The sequence below is a fragment of the Phoca vitulina genome, unplaced genomic scaffold (assembly GCF_004348235.1).
Source record: "Phoca vitulina isolate PV1807 unplaced genomic scaffold, GSC_HSeal_1.0 scaffold26, whole genome shotgun sequence".
NCBI lineage: Eukaryota > Metazoa > Chordata > Mammalia > Carnivora > Phocidae > Phoca > Phoca vitulina.
Window position 1 is genome coordinate 15,096,836 of NW_022589729.1, and position 24,138 is coordinate 15,120,973.

Sequence of the window (24,138 nt, forward strand, 5' to 3'; positions counted from 1 at the left end):
GTGTGTATACCTGGATAGAAAGAACAGTAAACTCTGGGTCGGAAGACCTAGATTTTAATTCTCTTTTTGTGATCTGGCTCTAATGAACTGTGACCTTTCTGAACCTTGTTTTTTGTCTGTCCAAGAGGCTTGGATTAAGTGATCCCTATAGTTTTTTGTTTTGTTTTTTTTTGTTTGCATCAAAAGGTCACTGACTGGATTTGTTATGGGTAGCTTGTGAAAGGAATTCAGTTTTTGAATTTATTTTAATTACTATTATAAATAGGATTCTTAAAGCCCTTTTACAGTAACATCAGTTTTATAATTGGAAAATTTAAGAACAGCATATGATCATAATACCACTAAATTTATTCTCGTTGAGGTGCTCTTTAAAATCTGTCACTTTCTTGGTGTAAGTCTCTTGCTGAATATTAAGGGTTTTCCAAAGTCAGAGGTGACTGAGGTAACCCAGTGATTATAACTGATAATATATTAAAGAGAAACATTTATTATTCTAGCCAGAAGCTCTGAGATTATAGAATTTAATAAGAGGAATGTTTTTTCTGGCTTCAGAAGTTCTTATTCTGTATTTCCAAAGTACAGTATCAGGTTTCCAGTTTTTTAGAAAACAAAACTACATTTTTGAATTTTAAGTTAAAATGTTAACTTATTTTTACATGTAATATTCTAAAAATCCTACAATTCCTGTAATCATTATAACCTATTATAATATTATTTTTCAGGTACATGGTAAAGCATAAATCCCACTTGAGATTCTGAATTTTACTTGGTTTCCCCTTTTTCTGGAGATCTGGATTAAGAAGCATGGATATACCTTGACCTAAAGACTGAGACTCAAGCTTTATGAATTTATCAAGAACTTACAAATGAAGAAGGTCACAAATCGATCTTTTATAAGACCTTATTTGATGCTTTATGCTTCAAAGGGATGATGCTTGTCATCCATATAAGCAAACTTTTTGGCTTACAACTATTTTTTTAATATTAGCCTTCTAGTCTGTAATGGAAATTGTATATTTTGATAGAAGTTTTTTCTCCATTGGTTAAATTAGCATTACTTAAAATTTGTTTCTTTAGAAAATAAATACAGGTTATAAATGTGTGTATATTTAGAGGTTAAAAGGCTTTCTAGGCCATCTTCTGATTTTTCATTGCTCTATAATTCCTTTTATTGAAAATACTATGTTATGAATGATATTAAATTTTAGTCTCTGGAACTTCCAAAACTAGCAAAGGGATGTGACTATTTTGAATGAATCAGAATGTCAACTGTATGTATACTATACCTATACTTATTCTTTATTTAAAAAAGAAAAATGAAAAATCAAGAACAATTCTTCAGCTTTGGTTGAACTGTTCAGCCTTTCCAAGACTTCTTTACTTAAAATGAATACATTTAATGAATGTACATTCTTCTCACTGACTTTGGTGATTTTAAAACTTAGAATGATATTTCTATCTGTGCTATCTTTCCACTTGAAAAATCTCAAAACACAGATTAAAAACCTGTTAGGCTATAGTACTTTTTATTTTGGGAGCCAGAGTATGTTTGGGGGGAAGGAAATGTGTTAGTCCTACTGCAATGTAACTTTAACTTTCTTATTTTTTCTCATAAGTTCACCTTTGATTCTTACTTTATATGTATGGCATAGGATTTTGAGACTTCTGTTTCTAGGCATGTTGATCTTGGAGTTCTTATCTTCCATTATCCCTAAATATTGATAAACTCCCCCAGACACCAAAGAACACATTTGCTTAATTAAGTGTCTGAACAGAAACAAGATAAAAACACTGGTATTTTTATGTGCGTGTTCAAAATCGTATAAAATATAAAACCTATATTTTAACTTAGTAAAATATTTTACTACTTCTCTACTTCAGAGTGTTGCATCCAAGGTACAAATGAATGAGCATTTTCCTTGAGTCTTGATTTCACCTTTTATTACTTAAAAGCAACTTGGAACCTCTACTCCCTTAAAGAGTTTTTGCCATTAGGATCGTTGCTGATCTTTCATCTTGTGTCATTTTTTTCTCTATTCCCCCCCCCCCCAAAGTATTTCTTTTTGGTCAACAATTTTTTTTTTTTTTTTTTTGGTAAACATTTAGCTCCTTCTTGTTATGCTGACATTACCTAGCCTCATTTTGAAATTTAATACTATCATAAAAATGAGAAGCACTTACTATTTATTTTTAATCACAAAAGTCCATACTAGTAGTGAAGAGAAAAAATATTTATTCATATGGAATTCACTAGGTTCTTAAGAAAAGCAGTCAGCATTTTAAATTATTAGATTGTAGGATATTTATAAGGTTTGAACAGATTCTACCCCCTTCCTTTCTTTGCATCCTCTCTTCTTGAAAACAAAAGAGAACTCAAATTTGTTCACTTTAGAATTTCTCAGCATATAAACTGTCTTCAAAATAAATTATGTATTGTATAAACTTTCTCCATGATGAAATCGTCGAGGACTAGAATCTGTGATATTTTAATGTAAGATTACTTGTTAAGACTACTACAAGTGGACAAGAACTACCTTTCTATAAAGATTTTTAGTATTTATACTTATGTCATATAAGAAATTTACTTGATAGAGTGTGGTTAAAATTGGGAACATCTACTTTAAACAGGGTTTATTTTTCTATCTTGAATCTGCCTTATGTATATTCAAAGGCTTCTGGAAATACTGTAAAGGAACATTAGGAAAAGTACAAATATGCTGTGTTATGTATTTTAAAATCAGACCCTTAGTATGTACTTATTTTCTTTTTCTTTTTTCAGTAGTTCAGTCCCTTATTTAGGTCCATGTAATTAATTTAATAGCCACTAATTCCAAAAACAAATTTTTTTCAGCCAATCATTATTATCTCATGACTCCCAAGTCCTACAGCAGTACCTATCACTGTGCCTTGCACATAGTAGGCATTCAGTAAATAATTTATATGCATGAATGATTTTTCAGTGTGACTGATTTATTACAAAAAGTACTTTGACTAGGTCTTAGAGTTTGAAAATGCAGAATTACAGGGCATGAAGAGGTATACACAGATATTTTAATGGAAATGAGGTATGCATTAATAAACTTGACTTACCCGGAAGTTACTCTTAACTGGAGACACCCTTGTCTTGTCCCACTGGTAAAAGAAAATTCCATTTCTTTATTCATAGGACCCTCTTCTGAGTCAGGTAACATTAAGAAGCTTGTTGGTTTCAGTCATTAACTCTCAACCCTGACTGCACATGAGAATCATTTGGGGGACCATTTAAATATACTATTGCCTGATTCCTGATTCTGATTTAATTTGGGCTGAGACCTGATCATCAGTATTTTTAAAAAGTTCTCTAGGTAATTTCATGTTCAGAAAGGATTGAGAATCACTGATTTAATTTGTTATTGAAAACAATGCCAGTATTAAATGTTGTGTTTCCTCCTCATCTCCTTTCCTCCTCTCCTCTCCTCTCCTCTCCTTTTTCTTTTTTCTTTTTTCTTTTCTTTCCTTTCCTGCTTTTTTTTTTCTTTTGATGACCACCCTTTACACTAGACCATCCCCCTTATTGATAGTATTGGCCTATAGTTCCACATGACAAATTCAAGTCTTATTTATTTAATATAGGAGTATTTTGCTGTTTAATATTTAAACAATGTTTAATATATTTCATTATAAACTAGTATTACAGTTTATGATTTGTTTCCCATGTGTCCATATCTTTTACTAACTTTTTTTTAACAGCAGCATGACAACAATCCATACAGAAATAACTAGTTCATAATGAGGAAAATTTCGTAATTAATTTTTAAGGTAGAAGAAAGTAAAGTATTAATTTCTTATCTGCCATGCAGAATTAGAGTTTGCTTATGAAAGGAAAGAGGCATACTTTTTAATTGGTCTGCACAGAAAAGTAAAAGTAAATTATTCATTTAAATAAAATTCATTATCAAACATTGAAGGAAATATTTTTCCTAAATAAAAATTTTTGTGACTCCTAACAGTTAAAGCGATACATTCTTTTTTGGAGGGTGGGGAGGGCGTATTTAGTTGACATATTTCTTACTATATAACAATTCCATTTTATTGGTATTAACAATAGAAATGATGATAGGATATACATATGTGGCCAGAAATAAAGTGCCACTTTGTCAGATAACGATTATCTGAGTCTTAGTTGTTGAACTAATTAGTTTTTGAGACCAGCAGTGCATTTTATAAATATTATAAAAGCTAATCAAAATTAAAACATGAAAAATAAATTTAATTACATGCGCCTTAATATTACTTGACTGAATTTTTATTCACTTGGATTTGATATTCAACTGGTTACCCTAACCATAGTAAATTAACTTTATAAAAGGACAAATGACTGAATTTGACTTAAATTAAGAACTGGATTAGGAATTTTGAAATGCTGTGTCCTATATATTCTGGCCTGTCCATTGCCACATTTGGCTGTATAGTGGTGCCAGCATGGTTTCTCTATTAATATGTTGGAATAATAACTAAGGAAAAATTGAAAATGTATAATAGGTGTATAAAGAATTATATTTAGTAAATGCATAATAGGCAATAATACTTCCAGGTCATTGATCTGTTTGGGCTTATATGTATTATTTTAGGTAGTGTTTATTAGAGTATCTTGGGAGTTATAAATGTATGCCATTTAAATGAGTAAAGCTAATGAAATTTTTTGCCAAAATTCAAAAAGTGGGGTGCTACTATGTCAAATTTAAGTAAATGTTGTATCTGAGAATTTTGTTTGCTACTGAATTCCCTTTCTATCCAGTTTAAGTTTACTAAAAGTTACTTAACCTCCAAGTTTGATTATAGTGCTTTATATATAATGTAGTTCATTTACATGGTGTAGGCACTATAAATGATTGTTTAGCCACCAATTTGTATTCTTTCTCAAGCAAAGTGGTTCTTGAATGGAGCTTAAATTTGGGCCATGTGATCTGATAAAATGTTCGGTGATTCTTACTCCATTTCAGTGGATTTTTAAATTTAAAGTTTAATTGTAAATAAAACATTTTGTAGTACTTTACTTAACAGTCTTGGGGACATTCCCACCCCACTTCTACCCTGCTCTTCATCCCTCCAATCAAAAAATCACACTCAACCAAGAATACAGAAACTGTATTATGGGGTAGGATATGGATGATGACCGTCTTTCCATAAAAGGATTTATGAGATTTTTCAGGCATAGTATTTCTGTTTTGAAAATAAATGCAATGTGAGTTTTCACTTTGAAAACTAATGAGTTAAGTACATTTATAGTCTTCTGTTAATGAGTTAAATAACGTAGAGAATTATAGTTCTTCCTAGAAGTAACAAGCCACATGCTCTATTGAGCTGAGTTTGCTTATGGTCCAGTTTACTGTCTCCTTTATTGTTTTAATAGAATTAAGAATGTATCTGGTAAATTACATCATCTTTACAGTTTGAGTACCCTGACTTTAACATTTTATAGTTTGAAAACAAACTGTACTGTGCATATAATCAAATCATTAACAGCATCATCCTACTGGTTGTGCCAGTGATAATGTGTGACTCTTTTGCAACGAAATTTCTTTAATGAAGAATTTAATGGGCCCTACTCAAACTTAATTTCCATTCAGTTCATAAGTGCCCACTAAATATGTGTTTTATCCTGCTCTTCTGTTCATTTGATTATCTGCTCTTAGGCAGATGAGCATTCACATAACTAAAATAGATATAGCAAGAGTTGTAGATGCTGTTGGATTTTTTCAAGGCTCAAAGGTGCTAGTATATAACAGCACATTGCCAAATAAGCTTTTTTTCCTCTTATTTTCTAAAACACTTTCCATTTTTATTTAGTCGTGTAATGATCAGGTGTTTAACATAAAAAGTAGCTCTAGAGAAGGATGTGTTGTTGAGTCTGTCATAATTATTTGTAGGTACTTGGTCACAGAATTATAGTTCATAATTAATTCATCATCCAGAGAATGTTGGTTTATACTACACAACTAATGTAAATAGGGCTCAGGCTATATAAGAAAGAAATCAGATTTGGTTAATCACACTTGAATATTTTTTTGGACTGTACTTGATTTACCAAAAATTTCCAAATGGAAACCCATTGAGTTACACAACATTCGCTGTGATAAAATATGGTAATTTACACTCACAGAAGAACTGCATTCATGGAGTTTACCATGTTAAAAATGTAAATAGGGTAATGGCATTAATTTCTCTTCTTAAAATTGTTAAATAATATAAATATGTCTTTCTTTAAAATGGAATAGTTTGAAATTTTATCAAGTTGGTGTGTGTAATGGTTGGGGAAGATCAAATGAGCTTGCTCATGGCTTATTCGATTATTTTAGCCCAGTTGGGCATCACTAATGTTTATGGTCATTTTGACTGTAAAACAGTTTTAAAGTATTTGTATTCTTAGTTATGTGTTTTTATTTCATTATACACCGTTGAGTACAAAAAGGAAGTGTAAGGGTTACTGATGATGAAATAAACTGAGGGTCATTAATGTAGTTGATGTAGGAATTTGAAGAGAAAGAAGAAATTATATGGGAACTCCAACTCAGTGGGAAAAAAATGTAGTAGGATTTGGGCAGTGTGTATCTTTTGGGGGTTTATACATAAATTTAAGTGAAACTAGGCAAATCTGTGGTATGATATTTCTCCAGCAGCATTTAGTGGCTTGATTGCAGGTGTAGAGAAAGCAAATAGATTTTCAACTTTTGATGGAAGTAAAAGCAGGCCGGAGTGGTGAAGATACTCACAAGTGATGATTATAGTACCAGAATATGGAATCTCAGCTCTTCAAGGAATAAACAATATAAAGGAGGTGGTGGATTGTATGAAAGTGGGGCTGACCCATGAACTGAAAACGTCAGTGAAATGAAGCTAAAAGTAAATCTGAAAGAGAAGAGAGGATGGGATATATAAAATCAAGATTTCAGAGAGGTGATAGGATATTGATGAGGAAAAGTCAAAAACTTGTAAGTGACTGAGATAGGAGAAGAGCTCTTTGGAGTCAAAGATCTGAGACCACGGTTACTCGTGAGTGTTGAAATAACAGAACGACAAGAATAGGGGTGGCAGGGAAGATAGCCACAGGCTATGACTCAGGTCAATGGCAACAAGAAAATTGTAACTGGATAGCATGAGCTTTAAAGGATCCATGCTCAAAATCATTGGCTTTGTATCAAGAGCTCAGTGAATGTACATTTAGATATTTTAGGATTTTTTTAAAAGGTATAGATCATTTCAATGCCCCCCTCTAACTTCTTTTTTTAAAATTATGTGCATGTTCCATTAGCACAGATTATGAGGGCTTTTATTGTACTAAGTCCTCTCTGACAGCCTTTCCTCCTTCTCTGAGTCTTGTTTTCCCCAATTTGCTCCCACATCAGGCTAGTTCTTGTATTCTTTGCCTCTTCTGTAGTGCAATGATAACTGGGAGTGGATAAAATTCTTTTTTTGGAAGACCTGAGCACCACTCTGTTCTGAGGTTCCATAACGTGCCCAAACTCCTAGTTGTATGTACATCTCATTTCTGAGGGAGAACACCATGAATGGTTCCCAAAGTGGCTACAGGGTACTGGAAAAAAGGAATACCTGGAAGTACTGGAGGTTGTAAAGGGTTTTTCATTGACTTTTCTATGGGCATCTTCTTATCCTCAGTTTGTTTTATTCTAGATTTTGGATGAGAATTCTTGGAATGTTGTCAGCTTTCTTTTCCTACAGTGAGGTGGGTTAGATGTTATTTTGAGCCTAATCTAAATCTTACCTGAATGTTTCTTTCTTTGGTTTCCTTGTTAACATGAGGTGGTGTGTGTCTTTTCTTGTTTGGTGGCTGATGGTTTACTGTTTTTCCTTTTTTCTCACTCCCCTACCAATTCTTTAGTTGTTAAGTGTGATGGAGCTCTGATCTCACTTTACTTCATTGTCTTCACCCAGAAATGACCTTACCTATTCTTAATGGAGGAAACAAGCCATGGAATTCTCAGTACTGTATCTCAAAAACATGTGCATATAATAATCTTTCTTTCCTCCTATTACAGTGATTTAAATGTCCTGTCACCCATCAAGGACTTGTCTATTCATATGTGTTCTCCTACAACCTCCCACCACTATCATCAGTTTTGCCCTCTTACTGTTTGTTCTCTAGTTTGTGTCTTCATCCTGTCACCACCCTGTACTTATCCTTTCCACCCACATTTAAACTGGGTTGCACCTTTCATCTTAAACAGGGTTCTAGGGAGGTGGCTTGAATATGAGCACCTCACTCTCAAAGATTCATGGAGTTAGAGGAAAAGAGTGCAGTCCACATGGGTGGTACTAGGAAGACTAGCTTCAGAGTACCTGCTGGGCTACTGCATGGTAGGCTGTCAGTTCCTGTTTGTATGGGTCCTGGCAGCTTGCTGGTTAACACATCCTCGGCCCACAGAAGTAGAGGTAACTGGCTTGCTTGTATTGCCCGTGGGTTTATTGCCACTCAGACTGTCCCACAGTTTGACTTGTGCCAAAGGGTGAATGAGTCGGCAAAGGAAAATAGTATAGAGAAGCCTAAAAAAAAAAAAAAAAAAAGAATTAGAGAACATTCAGAAGTGGGTGGTGGTGAAAAAGAATTGCTGGTGGAGATGGATGACGACTTTAATTTTAAAAAAGCACATGAGGAAATTCACGGTATGAAGTAAACTTTCTGTAAATTAAAAGCCCAACACATTAAAATGTAGTAAAAGTGGGAAATGGCCATCTTGAGGACCAAATTAGTGGCCTGGAATTTGTGCAGTAGTAGTTCTCTCTAGAAAAGCAAAACCCAAAGACGTGGAGATTGCAGTAAAAATGAAAACACCTTAAAGAAAAGTTTAGGATATTTAACGTGAATAAGTGAAGAAAAAAGGAAACAGACTTAAGAAAACAATTCGTAAATACTAGAGGACAGTTACACTGGTTTGAAAGGGTTCTTGCTATACATGTTCCATGTAACATCAAGGGGCGTGAAAGACACCTAGGCGGACATTTCATTCAAATATTTATTGTCTACTTCATGGCAGTGATAAGAACTGTTTTAGTCGCCAGAATTCAGGGTGAACAAAGCATTGAGCCATGCCTTTATTGAGTAGGAAGAGGTAGACAATAAGAAGATGAATGAATGTGTCAGATGTGAATAAGTGATACAGAAAAAAATAGTGACAGTGTCGGGATAAGGTAGAGGCAAGATTGACTATTTTATATGGGTTGACATTTGAGCAGCAATTCGGAGGAAGTAAGGGAACCAACCTCATAAATATCTGGGGAGAAAGTACTCCAGAGAGCGAACAGGAAGTTTAGAAACCTTCAGGTACTATCATAGCTGCGACTCAAAGACTGGCAAGGAGGCCCCTTGGGTAGAGCTGAGGGAGCAAGAACAGTAAGAGGTGAGCACAGAGTGGCAGCAGGAGAAAAGAGCATGTGGGGCTTTGCAGACTGTTGTAAAGCGCTTGGCTTTTATTCATTGGTACATGTGGAAAGCCATTGGAGAGTTTTTGGGCAGAGGAGTGACCTCATGTGACTTTAGTTTCAAGAGTCACAATGCTGTTGGAAAATAGACTGTGAGGAGTAAAGGCAGAAGCTGGGAGACCAGCTCATTAGATATTTCAGTAATTTAGCTAAATCATTAGGGCTTGGACCAATGTGGTAATTGGTGGAGGAGTGTCAAATAGATTCTGGAAATAATTTAAAAGTAGATGGATTGGGTGTGGTGTGTGATTATTAATAGAGTCAACAATCAGGTTTTTTGTTTTTGGCTTTTGCCTAAATAATTGGAGGGATGGGGTTTCTGCTTACTATGCTAGGAAAGAATTGTATAAGGGTCAGATTTGGGGATGGTAGCTGAGGGAATCAGGAGTTTTGGGGAATGTTGAGTTTGAGATGCTTGTTATACATGCAGGAGGAGATACTCAAATTCTTCAATTTCAGGGTAAAGAGAGGAATTTATAGAGGAAAAAAATCAAACCTCCAAGCTTTAGAGAATGGCTACAACTAAATCTGTTTCCCAGTTGAGACCATTTATCTTGAGGCTATGCAAGGATCCAAAGAGTGTATCTCCCAAGTAACCTCAGTTGAAGAAGATGCACATTAGAACTTTTAAGAACTTCAAACAAATAAAGACCTGTATTCTGTGGTAGAGTGACTGGGAATTTTAATGTTAAGTGGTAAGTATTCTTGAAGCAGGAAAGACATACTACCTGGGAAATCTCATCATTAACTTTAAGTACTAAGCTATCTCAGTAAAACCTAGAAGTGAGGCCTGAGCAGGGAGTAAAGAGGGAAAGCATCCTAAATTTCTCATCCCTGGTGAGAAAAATGATTTTATGGAAGATGAACAACACTTGTTCTTGCAACTAATCGGAAGTTCTATATTTTTGACAAATAACTTTTTAAATTTTTTTAAAGATTTTATTTATTTATTTCACAGAGCACAAGCAGGGGGAGTGGCAGGCAGAGGGAGAGGGAGAAGCAGGCCTCCCGCTTACCAAGGAACCTGATGCTGGGCTTGATCCCAGGACCCTGGGACCATGACCCGAGCTGAAGGCAGACGCTCAACGGACTGTGAGCCACCTAAGGTGCCCCGACAAATAACTTTCTAAAACCCACTAAAGCACTTTGGAATATTTAGAAAAAAACAAACAAAATATTGTATTAAGGTTTTGGAGATTTTTAAATAGGTCAGGAAATTATTTCCAAGTTGTTAAATTGTGAAGATACGGACATTTTGATAGGTATTATGTTTTCAGCTGCAAAAGCACAAAATAAAAAAATTTTTTCCAATAACCATTTTTAAAATGTTCTTTCCATAGCAGTTTTTTTCCCAGCAGTAATTACTTTCTTGTTCATTCACACTTCTGATCATCTGACTTCATAGTAATTTCTAACCTTGTTATTTGGCAAAGAGCTAATTTAGTTTTAAGAGAAAGGTCAACTCTGTCATTTTCTTGTTCCCACTTGCTTCCATTTTTACTGTTATCTTTAAGGTATTTTTGTTTGTTCGTTTTGTTTTTCTCAGAGATCTCTCTATGCCACTTTTCTATTTTGTAAAGTATAAAGTGTTGTCTGTCACACTATGCTGGATGAGGGAATGAGAATTTCACTGTCGGGTCTTTTTCTTCCCTCAATTCACCTTGTACTGTATAGAGATCAAGTGAAGGCATCTGTGTCAATTCATATATTAACTATTAATAAAGCTTAATTTAACTGTAAATATATATTTTAGTGTCTTCTTCCCACACCCGACTAAATCATCTTGCATGCTCCCCGCAGTGTGCATGCCGTACTTTGGAGACCAATAGCATTAAGTAAAAATGTTTTCATACAGTATTTATCAAAAAGTGTGTGGACCAGGAGCGTTAGCATTCCACAGTGGGGGTGAATTGTGTGATCATTCAAGTACAGATTCCTTGACCTCTATTTCAGATTTACTGAATGGGTTTTTGTGGTGTGAGAAAGCCAAAGAATCCACATATTTAACAAGATTCTCATGTGATTCACGGATGCACTATTTTGAGAGTCATTGACTTTGAAAACCTGAAGCCAGATTATATTTTCAACCTCATCAAATGCTTCCCTCCCAAAAATTTAGGTCCACATATACCGCTTTGCAGTCTTTCAACATGCCATCCTTTTTCATAGCTCCATGCCTTAGTAAATGTTCCTTTCCCTGCATAGAAGATGTTCTTACCTTTCAAGACAGTTCAAATTCACACCTGTGAAATTCACATCTGTACTTACCAAATAACACATTTGTGTTTTTGTGATTTCTGCCCATTGTTTGCCAATGTTAGTCTTGTCCCATATGAGAAAAAAAATCAGACCGTACTTAATGCTCTTAAAACCAATGGAACAGAGATAGATGTGTTTGCATCAATGTCATCTATGTTGATTGATTTAAGAACGGAAAACCAACTCTTCATTCCCCACATATATGACATCTACCTCACTTTAAAACCTTAAAGAAATCTATATACGTGAGGATTATCACAGAGATTGTCCCGGAAGAAATGAAACACAATAAAATATATATGAAAGACTAAGCAAAGGTATACCAATATCCAATAAGGAGTAAGTATTCCCATTTTTCTTCTGTATGTTTATAGCACCAGTGCACTGTAATTAATCATATTTCAAGATGGTGAGGTGGACCAGTTAACAAGTTAACTGTCTCTCAGCTCCAAATCCACCCTTCTTTGCCCCATTTTGCAGTATTGAAGCTCGACCCTGTACGGGTTTCTCGTGCACAGGCTTGATGTTAAGCTGTCACTGGAGGAACAACATAAGGGCCATAACAGAAGAGTTTCTTTTTCTGTTTCCGATGTGCTGTGTTTGACTTCGCTGACGCCAGCAGCAGATTAGCATGCAGAAGGTCTGGGAGCACCATTCAACGGCCTTCATCGATCGTCTGCAGCCCACACCTTCCTGAAAGTTACTTTGCTCAAGGGAACAGTTCCTAAAGACCAACTGTGACCCACCCACAACCTCCAGGGCCTCCACCACCTGATGAGGTGCTCCAACTAGGCCAGCTGCACCTTCCCACGACTGTTAGTCTCTGTTTCGGTGTGAGCCATGCCCTCTCTGACGAGTTCTGACTCACCGGGGTAGGGTGGGGAGTGCGGTGGCTCTTGTAAGTTCTTTCTTTTTTATTCTCCCACCACTATAGAAGAAATAACTTCTTTCTAATTTCTATATCTATTAGAATCTTCTTCAACCACCTTTTATTAACCGTTCTGTATATTTGATTTTCTCTATCAAGATTACTGATGGGGTTCCTGTCTCCTGACCGGATTCTGACTGATATATGGGGGTATGCTGCTCATGAGAGGTTTCTTTGAAAGTAAGGAATAAACTACTTCTTAGAAGCTGTGTTGCATCAGGAAGGACCACTGTGTAGAATTATGGTTTACATAAATATTTGAAGTTTCAGAAAGAGCAAATGAGAAAAACAACACTGGGGTGAATGTGTGGAAACGAGAGAGAGAGAAAGATTTGATAGAGTTTTGGTGGCTGGCCTGATTGAAACCATGGTGGTGGTGGGCATCTTTAGATCCATAAATACTAGTTTATTCACATGCTACAAAAAAATACGAAAGGAGGGGATTACTGTGTCAGATTCCCAGGAACCTTCCAGAGCTAGTTTGCAGATAAATGGTCTAATACATAAACATCTCTCTCTCTCTCTTTTACATATTTAGCATTCTTTTTTTTTTTTTTTAAAGATTTTATTTGTCAGAGAAAGCACAAGCAGGGGGAGCGGCAGGCAGAGGGAGAAGCAGACTCCCCACTGAGCAAGGAGCTCCACGCGGGACTTGATCCCGGGATCCTGGGATCATGACCTGAGCCGACGCTTAACCGACTGAGCCACCCAGATGTCCCAACATATTTAGCATTCTTCTGCATTTTGCTTTGTTCACCTAAAAGTATATCTTGGAAATCATTGTATGTTTGTTCAGTTTTTTCCATCTTGTTCTTAGTTTTTTTTTAATTGAAGTAAACATATTGTAAATATCTTTTTCCTTTGAACTGGCTGCGTACTGTTTCACACTGTGGCTGTGCAGAGATGTGGAGGCATCTCTGGGTTGAGTACAGTTCTGTACCATCATAAACAGTGTTGCAGTAAACATCTATGTACATATATATTTGTACATATGTAAGAGTGTATCTTAGATAAATTACTAAAAGTGGCATGACTGACTCAGATAATGTATTTTTTAAACTTTTTATTTTGAAATAATTACAGAATCATAGAAAGTTGCAAAACTACTAGAGAGGTCCCAGGTGTCCCCCTACCCAATTTCTCCTAATGACATCATCTTATATAACTATAGTACAATATTAAAACCAGGACATTGATACAACCTACAATCTTGTTTAGATTTCCCACCAGTTTTACATGCCCTCATCTGTGTGTGTGTATGATTCTATGCAATTTTATCACAAGTAGATTTGTGTAACCACCACCAAAGACAAGATGCAAAACTGTCCCATCAGTGCAAAGATCCTGTGTGCTACTCCTTTATAGCCACACCCACAGCGCCCCCTTCTCCGTCTCCCCATTCCTGCTCCTGGTAAGCAACTAATCTGCTCTCCCGTTGTATAATTTTGTCATTTTGAGAATACAGTAGACCCTTCTTATCTGCGGTTTCACTCTCTGCAGGTGACAGTTACTCGTGGTCAACAGCTGTCTGGAGGGAGACGATCCTCTCCTTCTGATCATGTCAGGAGGTCACTAGTAGCCTCACACCATTTCACAGTGTCATCACCTCACTTCACCTCATCACGTAGGCATTTTATCATCTCACATCATCACAAGAAAAAGAAGGGTGAGTACAGTAAGGTAGTTTGAGAGAGAGACTACATTTACATAACTTTATTACAGTGTGGTTATAATGGTTCTATTTTATTTTTATACTAACTAAATAATAGTTACCTGTTTTAGTTATTAATCTTTTACTGTGCCTAATTTATAAATTAAAGTTGATCATAGGTATGTATGTATAGGAAAACACAATATATATGGGGTTCGGTACTATCTCTGGTTTCAGGCATCCGCTGGGGGTCTTGGAACATATCCCCCGCAGATAAGGGGAAACTACTTTTTATATGAATGGAATCATACAACAGGTAACCTCTGAGGTTGGCTTTTCTCATGTAGCATAGTCCCCTTGAGATCCATCCAGCAGTCCCATGTGTCAGGAGTTGTTCCTTTTTATTTCTGAGTAGTGGTCACTGGTACGGATGTATCATCATTTGGTTAACCATTCACCTATTGAAGGGTGTTAGGTTGTTTCCATCATTTGGCTATTACAAATAAATCTCTGAACATTCATATACACATTGTTGTGTGTTTCTTTTCTGGGATAAATGTCTAAGACTATGGTTGCTGGGTTGTATGGTAAGTATTATTTTAGTTTTTTAAAGAAACTGTCAAACTATTTTCCAGAATGTTGGTACCATTGTACATTCTCACTAGCTGTGTATGAGAGATCCAGTTTCTCCACATCCTTGCTTGCATTTTATATTGTCATGATTTTTTAGGAGTTTAGCTATTTTAATAGATGTATAGTGATGTATCTTAATGGTTTTAATTAGAATGTTCCCAGTGGCTAATGATGTTGAACATATCTTCAGGTATTAATTTTCTATCTGTATATTCTCTTTGGTGAAATGTGTGTTCATATCTTGCCCATTTTCTAATTTGATTTTGGTTTTCTTTTTACTGTTGAGTTCTTTATACAGGCAGTTCTCACTTTTCATGACTTTCTTTTTTTTCTTTGTTTGGAACAGTTCTTTTTTTTCCCCCACTAGCTTTATTGATATATAATTGACATGTAACATTGGGTAAATCTAAGGTGTACAATATGATAATTTGATACATGTATCTATTGTGAAATGTTTACTACAATAAGATTAGTTAACACATCCTTTGCCTCACATAATTACCTTTTTTGTTGTTGTTATGGTGACATTTAAGATCTACAATTCCAGCAACTTTCAAGTATGAATACGGTATCATTAACTAAAGTCATCCTACTATATATTAGATTCCCAGAATTTACTTCTCTGGAAGTTTGTATGCTTTGACCAACATCTCATAATTTCTCTCACTGCCGAGTCCCTGGCAACCACCATTCTACTCTCTGCTTCTATGAATTTGGCTTCTTTGGAGTCCTCATTTAAGTGAGATCAGACAGTATTTGTCTTTCTCTGACTTATTTCACTTAACTTAATGCCCTCAAGGTCCAGCTATGTCACAAATGATAGGATTTCCTTTTATTTTATGGCTAAATAATATTCATATACCACATTTTTATTCATTCATCCGTTGGTGGACATTTCAGTTGTTTCTATGTCTTGGCTTTTGTGAATAATGGTGCAATGGACATAAAAGTACAGATATCTCTTAGGGTTAGTGATTTAGTATCCTTTGGATATATACCCAGAAGTGGAATTCCTGGATCATATGGTAGTTCTATTTTTAGTTTTTTGAGGAGATTCCTCAATACTGTCTGCTATAGTAGCCGTACCAGTTTACCCTATTCCCACCAATAGTGCACAAGGTTCCCTTTTCTCCACATTCTTAGCCACACTTATTATCTCTTGTCTTTTCAATAATAGTCATCCTAACAGGTGTGAGGTGACATCTTATTGGTTTTGGTTTGCATTTTCCTGATGATGAGTAATGTTGAGCACCTGTTCATGTATCTGTTGGCCATTAGTGTATTTTCTTTGGAAAAATGTTATTCAGGTCTTTTGCCCATTTTTAAATTGGATTATTTTATTTTTTGCTACTGGGTTTGTATGAGTTCCTTATATATTTTGGGTATTATTACCCCTTAACAGATATTTGGCTTGGATGTGTTTTCTCCCACTTGGTAGGTTGCCGTCTCATTTTGTTGTATGTTTCGTTTGCTCTGCAGAAGTTTTTTTGGTTTGATGTAGTCCCATTTGTTAATTTTTACTTTTGTTGCTTGTGCTTTTAGTGTCATATCTAAACAATCATTTCTAAAATTAGTGTCAGAGAGCTTTTGTCATATGTTTTCATCTAAGAATTTTAAGGTTTCAGGTCTTACATATAAGTTCTTAATCTACTTTGAGTTAATTTTTGTGAGTGGTCAAAGATAGGGGTCTATTTTCATTCTTTTGCATATACATATCCAGTTTTTCCAGCACCGCTTATTGAAGAGACTGCTTTTTGCCCATTGAGTATTCTTGTCTTCCTTATCAAATATTAGTTACTTTATATGCATGGGTTTATTTCTGGGCTTCTGATTCTGTTTCACTGGTCTATGTGTCTGTTTTTATGCCAGTACCACTGTTTTGGTTACTCTAGCTTTGTAATATAGTTTGAAATCAGGAGGTGTAATGCCTCCTGCTTTATTTTTTCTCAAGATTACTTTGGGTATTTCAGGGGTTTTTTTGCAGTTCTATACAAATTTCAGTGTTGTTTTTTTCTATTTCTGTGAAATATGCCATTGGAATTTTGATAGAGATTGCATTGAATCTGTAGATGGCTTTGGGTAGTATGGACATTTTAACAATACTAACTTTCTGACCCATGAACATGAGATATCTTTCCATTTATTTGTGTCTTCTTTAATTTTTTTCAGCCATATCTTAAAGTTTTCAGTGTATAGATCTTTTACTTTTTTTGGTTAAAATTATTTCTAAGTATTTTATTGTATTTGATGCTATTGTAAATTGGATGGTTTTCTTTACTTCTTTTTCAGATAGTTCATTGTTAGTGTATAGAAAAACAACTGATTTTTTTAAAAATTCCAGTTAACATACAGTATAATATTAATTTCAAGTGTACAATATAGTGATTCAACACTTCCATGCATCAGCCAGTGCTCATCACAGCAAGTGCCCTCCTTAATCCCCATCACCTATTTCACCCATCCCCCACTCACCTCCCCTCTGGTAACCATCAGTTTGTTCTCTATAGTTAAGAGTCTGTTTCTTGGTGTGCCTCTCTTTTTCCCTTCGCTCATTTGTTTTGTTTCTTAAATTCCACATGTAAGTGAAATCATATGGTATTTCTCAGACTTATTTTGCTTAGCATAATACTCTGTAGCTCCATTCACGTCATTGCAAATGGCAAGATTTATTTATTCTTTTTTATGGCTGAGTAATATTCCATTGTGTGTGTGGTGTGTGTGTGTGTGTGTGTATCGTATCTTATATATATATATATGTCACATCTTCTTTATGCATTCATCAATCGGTGGACACTTGGGCTATTTCCATAATTTGGCTACTTTAGATAATGCTGCTATAAACATCAGGGTGCATGTAACCCTTTGAATTAGTATTTTTTGTATTCTTTGGGTAAATACCTAGTCATGCGATTTCTGGAATGTAGGTAGGGTAGTTCTATCTTTAACTTTTTGAGGAGCCTCCATACTGTTTTCCAGAGTGGCTGCACCAGTTTGCATTTATGCATCTATATTCATCGGGGATATTGGCCTGGAGTTTTCTTTCCTTGTAGTATCCTTATCTGTTTTGGAATCTGGGTAATGCTGGTTGCATAAAATGAGTTTGGGAATGTTCCCTCCTCTTCATTTTTTTTGGAAGAGTTTGAGAAGAATTGGCATTTGATTCTTCTTTAAATGTTTTGTAGAATTCATGAGCAAAGCCACTTGGTCCTGGCTTTTCTTAGTTGGGAGATTGTTGATTACTGGTTCAATCTGCCTACTAGTAATTGGTCTGTTCAGGTTTCTTATATTTTTATAATTCAGTCTAGGTAGGTGTATGTTTCTGGGAATTTATCAATTTCTTGTAGGTTGTGCAGTTGTTAGCATATAATTTTTCATAATAGTCTCATGATTTTTTGTATTTCTGTGGTATCTGGCTATTTTTTTTTTTTTTTTTTAGAGAGCATGTGTGCACACATATGGGAGCTGGGGGATAGGGGCTAGGGGCAGAGGGAAAGGGAGAGAGAGAATCTTAAGCAGGCTCCACACTCACCTGAGCCTTATGCAGGGCTTGATCTCATGATGCTGAGATCATGACCTGAGCCAAAATCAAGAGTTGGACGCTTACCCAACTGAGCCACCCGGGCGCCCCTGCAGTATCCATTTTAATATCTTATTTTTCATTTATAATTTTATTTATTTGAGTCCTCTCTTTTCTTGGTAAGTCTAGCTAAAGGTTTGTTAATTTTACCTTTTGACAAAAACAACTCTTAGTTTTGTTGAAGTATTTTATTGCTTTTCTATTCCCTATTTCATATATTTCTGCTCTGATCTTTGTTATTTCCTTACATCTACTAACTTTGGGCTTAGTTTGTTCTTTTTAGAATAATTCATTGAGGTATAATGTTAGTTGTTTACTTGAGGTCTTTTTTTTTTTTTAAATATGGTCACTTATTTGCTATAAACTTCCCTCTTAGAATTGCTTTTGCTGTATCCCATAAGGTTTGGTATGTTACATTTCCATTTTCATTTGTTTTAAAATATTTATTTATTTCCCTTTTGATTTCTTCTTTGACCAATTGATTGTTCAGATGTATGTTGTTTAATCTCCATGTATTTTTTAATTTGCCACTTTTCCTTTTACTGATTTTTAGTTTCATGCCATTGTGATCAGAAAAGATACTTGGTATGATTTCAATATTTTTAAATTTGCTGAGAATTGTGACCTAACACATCTTGGAGTGTGTCCTGTGTGCTGATGAAAAGAATGTGTATTCTTCTGTTGGTAGATGGAATGTTCTATATATGTTTGGTTCATTTGGTCTGAAGTACAGTTTAAGTCCAATGTTTCCGTATTGATTTTCTGTCTGGATGATCTATCCATTGTTGAATGTGTGGTTTTGAAGTCCCCTACTATTATTGTTTTGTCTGTTTTTCCTTCAGATCTATAAGTATTTGCTGTATATATTTAGGCACTCCAATGTTGGGTGTATAAATATTTACAGTTGTTATACCCTTTAACCCTTTCATCCTTGTATAATGGTTTACATAATTCTTCTTTGTGTATCATTACAGTTTTTCTCTTAAAGTCTGCTTTGTCTGCTCTAAGTATGGGTACCCTTGCTCTCTTTAAGTTTCCCTTAGTGTGGACTGTCTTTTTCTATCCCTTCACTTTCAGCCTATGTATGTCCTTAGAGCTGACATGAATCTTTTTTTTTTTTTTTAAGATTTTATTTATTTATTCATGAGAGACAGAGGGAGAGAGAGGCAGAGGGAGAAGCAGGCTCCCAAGGAGCAGAGAGCCCGATGCGGGACTCGATCCCAGGACCCTGGGATCATGACCTGAGCCAAAGGCAGACGCCCAACCATCTGAGCCACCCAGGCGCCCCAGACATGAATCTTTTGTAGGCAGCATAAACTCAGGTCTCTTTTTTAATTTTTCTTATTCTTTCAGCCACTCTATGTCTTTTATTTTTAATTTTATTTTATTATGTTAGTCACCATACAGTACCTCATTAGTTTTTGATGTAGTGTTCCATGATTCATTGTTTTCGTGTAACACCCAGTGCCCCATGCGATACGTGCCCTCCTTAATACCCATCACCGGGCTAACCCATTTCCCCCGCCCCCCTCCCCTCTAAAACCCTCGGTTTGTTTCTCGGAGTCCATAGTCTCTCATGGTTCATCTCTCCCTCCAATTCCCCCCCCCCATTTTTCCCTTCCTTCTCCTAATGTCCTCCATGCTATTCCTTATGTTCCACACATAAGTGAAACCATATGATAATTGAGTTTCTCTGCTTGACTTATTTCACTTAGCATAATCTCCTCCAGTCCCATCCATGTTGATGTAAAAGTTGGGTATTCTTTCTGATGGCTGAGTAATATTCTGTTGTATATATGGACAACATCTTCTTTATCCATTCGTCTGTTGAAGGGCATCTCAGCTCTTTCCACAGTTTGGCTATTGTGGACATTGCTGCTATGAACATCGGGCTGCATATGGCCCTTCTTTTCACTACATCTGTGTCTTTGGGGTAAATACCCAGTAGTGCAATTGCTGGGTCATGGGGTAGCTCTATTTTTAAATTTTTGAGGAACCTCCACACTGTTTTCCAAAGTGGCTGTACCAACTTGCATTCCCACCAACAGTGTAAGAGGGTTCCCCTTTCTCCACAACCTCTCCAACATTTGTTGTTTCTTGCCTTGTCAATTTTGGCCATTCTAACTGATACAAGGTGGTATCTCAATGTGGTTTTGATTTGAATTTCCTGATGGCTAATGATGATGAACATTTTTTCATGTGCCTGTTAGCCATTTGTATGTCTTCTTTTGAGAAGTGTCTGTTCATGTCTTCTGCCCATTTTTTGACTTGATTATTTGTTTTTTGGGTGTTGAGTTTGAGAAGTTCTTTATAGATCTTGGATATCAGCCCATTGTCTGTAGTGTCATTTGCAAATATCTTCTCCCATTCTGTGGGTTGCCTCTTTGTTTTGTTGACTGTTTCCTTTGCTGTGCAGAAGCTTTTTATCTTGATGAAGTCCCAAAAGTTCATTTTTGCTTTTGTTTCACTAGTCTTTGGAGATGTATCTTGAAAGAAGTTGCTGTGGCCGATGTCAAAGAGGTTACTGCCCTATGATCTCCTCTAGGATTTTGATGGATTCCTGTCTCACATTGAGGTCTTTCATCCATTTTGAGTTTATCTTTGTGTATGATGTTAGAGAATGGTCGAGTTTCATTCTTCTGTATATAGCTGTCCAATTTTCCCAGCACCATTTATTGAAGAGACTGTCTTTTTTCCATTGTACATTTTTTCCTGCTTTGTCAAAGATTATTTGACCATAGAGTTGAGGGTCCATATCGGGGCTCTCTATTCTGTTCCATTGGTCTATGTGTCTGTTTTTGTGCCAGTACCATGCTGTCTGGTGATCACGGCTTGGCAATATAGCTTGAAATCAGGCAGCGTGATGCCCCCAGCTTTGTTTTTCTTTTTCAACATTTCCTTGGCAATTCGGGGTCTTTTCTGATTCCATACAAATTTTAGGATTGTTTGTTCCAGCACTTTGAAAAATGTCATTGGAATTTTGATCGGGATGACGTTGAAGGAATAGATTGCTCTGGGCAACACAGACATTTTAACAATGTTTATTCTTCCCATCCATGAGCATGGAATGTTTTTCCATCTTTTTGTGTCTTCTTCAATTTCTTTCATGAGTGTTCTGTAGTTCCTAGAGTACAGATCCTTTACCTCTTTGGATAGGTTTATTCTGAGGTATCTTATGGTTTTTGGTGCTATTGTAAATGGAATCAATTCTCTAATTTCTCTTTCTATAGTTGCATTGTTAATGTATAAGAAAGCAACTGATTTCTGTGCATTGATTTTGTATCCTGCCACATTACTGAATTGCTGTATGAGTTCTAGTAATTTCGGGGTGGAGACTTTTGGATTTTCCACATAAAGTATCATGTCATCTGCGAAGAGAGAGAGTTTGGCTTCTTTGCCAATTTGAATACATTTTATTTCTTTTTGTAGGCTGATTGCTGTTGCTAGGACTTCTAGTACTATGTTGAACAATAGTGGCAAGAGTGGGCATCCTTGTCGTGTTCCTCATCTTAAGGGAAAGGCTCTCAGCTTTTCCCCGTTGAGGATGATATTCGCTGTGGGTTTTTCATAGATGGATTTTATGAACTTGAGGAATGTTCCCTCTATCCCTATACTCTGAAGAGTTTTAATCAGGAAAGGATGCTGTATTTTGTCAAATGCTTTTTCTGCATCAATTGAGAGGACCATATGGTTCCTCTCTCTCCTCTTATTAATATGTTCTATCACGCTGATTGATTTGCGAATGTTGAACCCTTGCATCCCGGGGATAAATCCCACTTGGTCCTGGTGGATGATCCTTTTAATGAATTATTGGATCCTATTAGCTAGGATTTTGTTGAGAATTTTAGAATCCATATTCATCAGGGATATCAGTCTGAAATTCTCCTTTTTGGTGGGGTCTTTGCCTGGTTTGGGGATTAAGGTGATGCTGGCCTCATAGAATGAGTCTGGAAGCTTTCCTTTTGTTTCTATTTTTTGAAACAGCTTCAGGAGAATAGGTATTATTTCTTCTTTGAATGTTTGGTAGAATTCCCTAGGGAATCCATCAGGCCCTGGACTCGTTTTTTTGGGAGTTTTTGATCACTGCTTCAATCTCGTTACTGGTTATTGGCCTATTCAGGTTGTGAATTTCTTCCTGTTTCAGTCTTGGCAGCTTATAGGTTTTTAGAAAGGCATCCATTTCTTCCAGGTTGCTTAAATTATTGGCATATTGTTGTTGATAATAATTTCTAATAATTGTTTCTATTTTCTTGGTGTTAATCTTGATCTCTCCCCTTTCAGTCATAATTATTAATTTGAGTCCTTTCTCTTTTCTTTTGGATAAGTCTGGTCAATGGTTTATTGATCTTATTAATTCTTTCCAAGAACAAGCTTCTAGTTTTGTTGATCTGATCTAATGTGTTTCTGGTTTCTAATTCATTGATCTCTGCCCTAATCTTAATTATTTCTCTTCTAATGTGTGGCTTAGGCATCATTTTCTGCTTTTTCTCCAGTTCTTTAAGGTGTAAAGTTAGTTGGTGAATTCGGGATTTTTCTATTTTTTTGAGTGAGGCTTGGATGGCTATGTATTTCCCCCTTAGGACGGCCTTTGCAGTATCCCGTAGGTTTTGGACTGATGTGTTTTTGTTCTCATTGGTTTCCATGAATTGTTTGAGTTCTTCTTTGATTTCCTGGTTGACCCAAACATTCTTGAGCAGAGTGGTCTTTAGCTTCCAAGTGTTTGAATTTCTGCCAAATTTTTTCTTGTGATTGAGTTCTAGTTTTAAAGCATTATGGTCTGAAAATATGCAGGGAATAATCTCAGTCTTTTGGTATTGGTTGGGACCTGATTTGTGACCCAGTATGTGGTCTATTCTGGAGAATGTTCCATGTGTGCTCGAGAAGAATGAGTATTCTGTTGTTTTAGGGTGGGATGTTCTGTATATATCTATGAGGTCCATCTGCTCCAGTGTATCATTCAAAGCTCTTGTTTCTTTGTTGATTTTCTGCTTAGATGATCTGTCTATTGCTGAGGGTGGAGTACTGAGGTCTCCTACAATTAACATATTATTATCAATATGACTCTTTATTTTGGTTAACAGTTGGCTTATGTAGTTGCCTGCTTCCATGTTAGGGGCATAGATATTTACAATTGTTAGATCTTCTTGTTGGATAGACCCTTTAAGAATGATATAGTGTCCTTCTGTGTCTCTAACTACAGTCTTTAGCTTAAAATTTAATTTGTCTGATATAAAAATTGCTACCCCAGCTTTCTTTTGAGGTCCGTTGGCATGGAAGATGGATCTCCATCCCTTCACCTTCAGTCTGGATGTATCTTTAGGTTCAAAATGAGTCTCTTGTAGACAGCATATGGATGGGTCCTGTCTTTTTATCCAATCTGCAACCCTGTGCCATTTTATGGGAGCATTTAGGCCGTTCACATTGAGAGTGATTATTGAAAGATATGAATTTATTGTCATCATGTTGCCTGTGAAGTCCTTGTTTCTATAGATTGTCTCTGTAAATTTCTGTTCTATATCACTCTTGGGCTCTTTCTCCTTGTATAGAACCCCCCTTAATATTTCTTGGAGGGCCGGCTTAGTGGTCACATATTCTTTCATTTTCTGCCATCTT

General features: G+C 35.9%; 1 protein-coding gene across 2 annotated transcripts in view; it reads left to right on the forward strand.

Annotated features, from left to right (window-relative positions):
- Positions 1 to 10,441, forward strand: part of CDC73 (cell division cycle 73) — a 122,622-nt gene extending 112,181 nt beyond the window's left edge. For both annotated transcript variants that reach the window (XM_032422506.1, XM_032422507.1), the window contains one exon: positions 723 to 10,441. In XM_032422506.1, coding sequence (XP_032278397.1) covers positions 723 to 759 — 37 coding nt within the window. In that variant the 3' untranslated portion in view covers positions 760 to 10,441. The remainder of the gene's footprint in view (positions 1 to 722) is intronic.
- Positions 10,442 to 24,138: the final 13,697 nt, after the last annotated feature.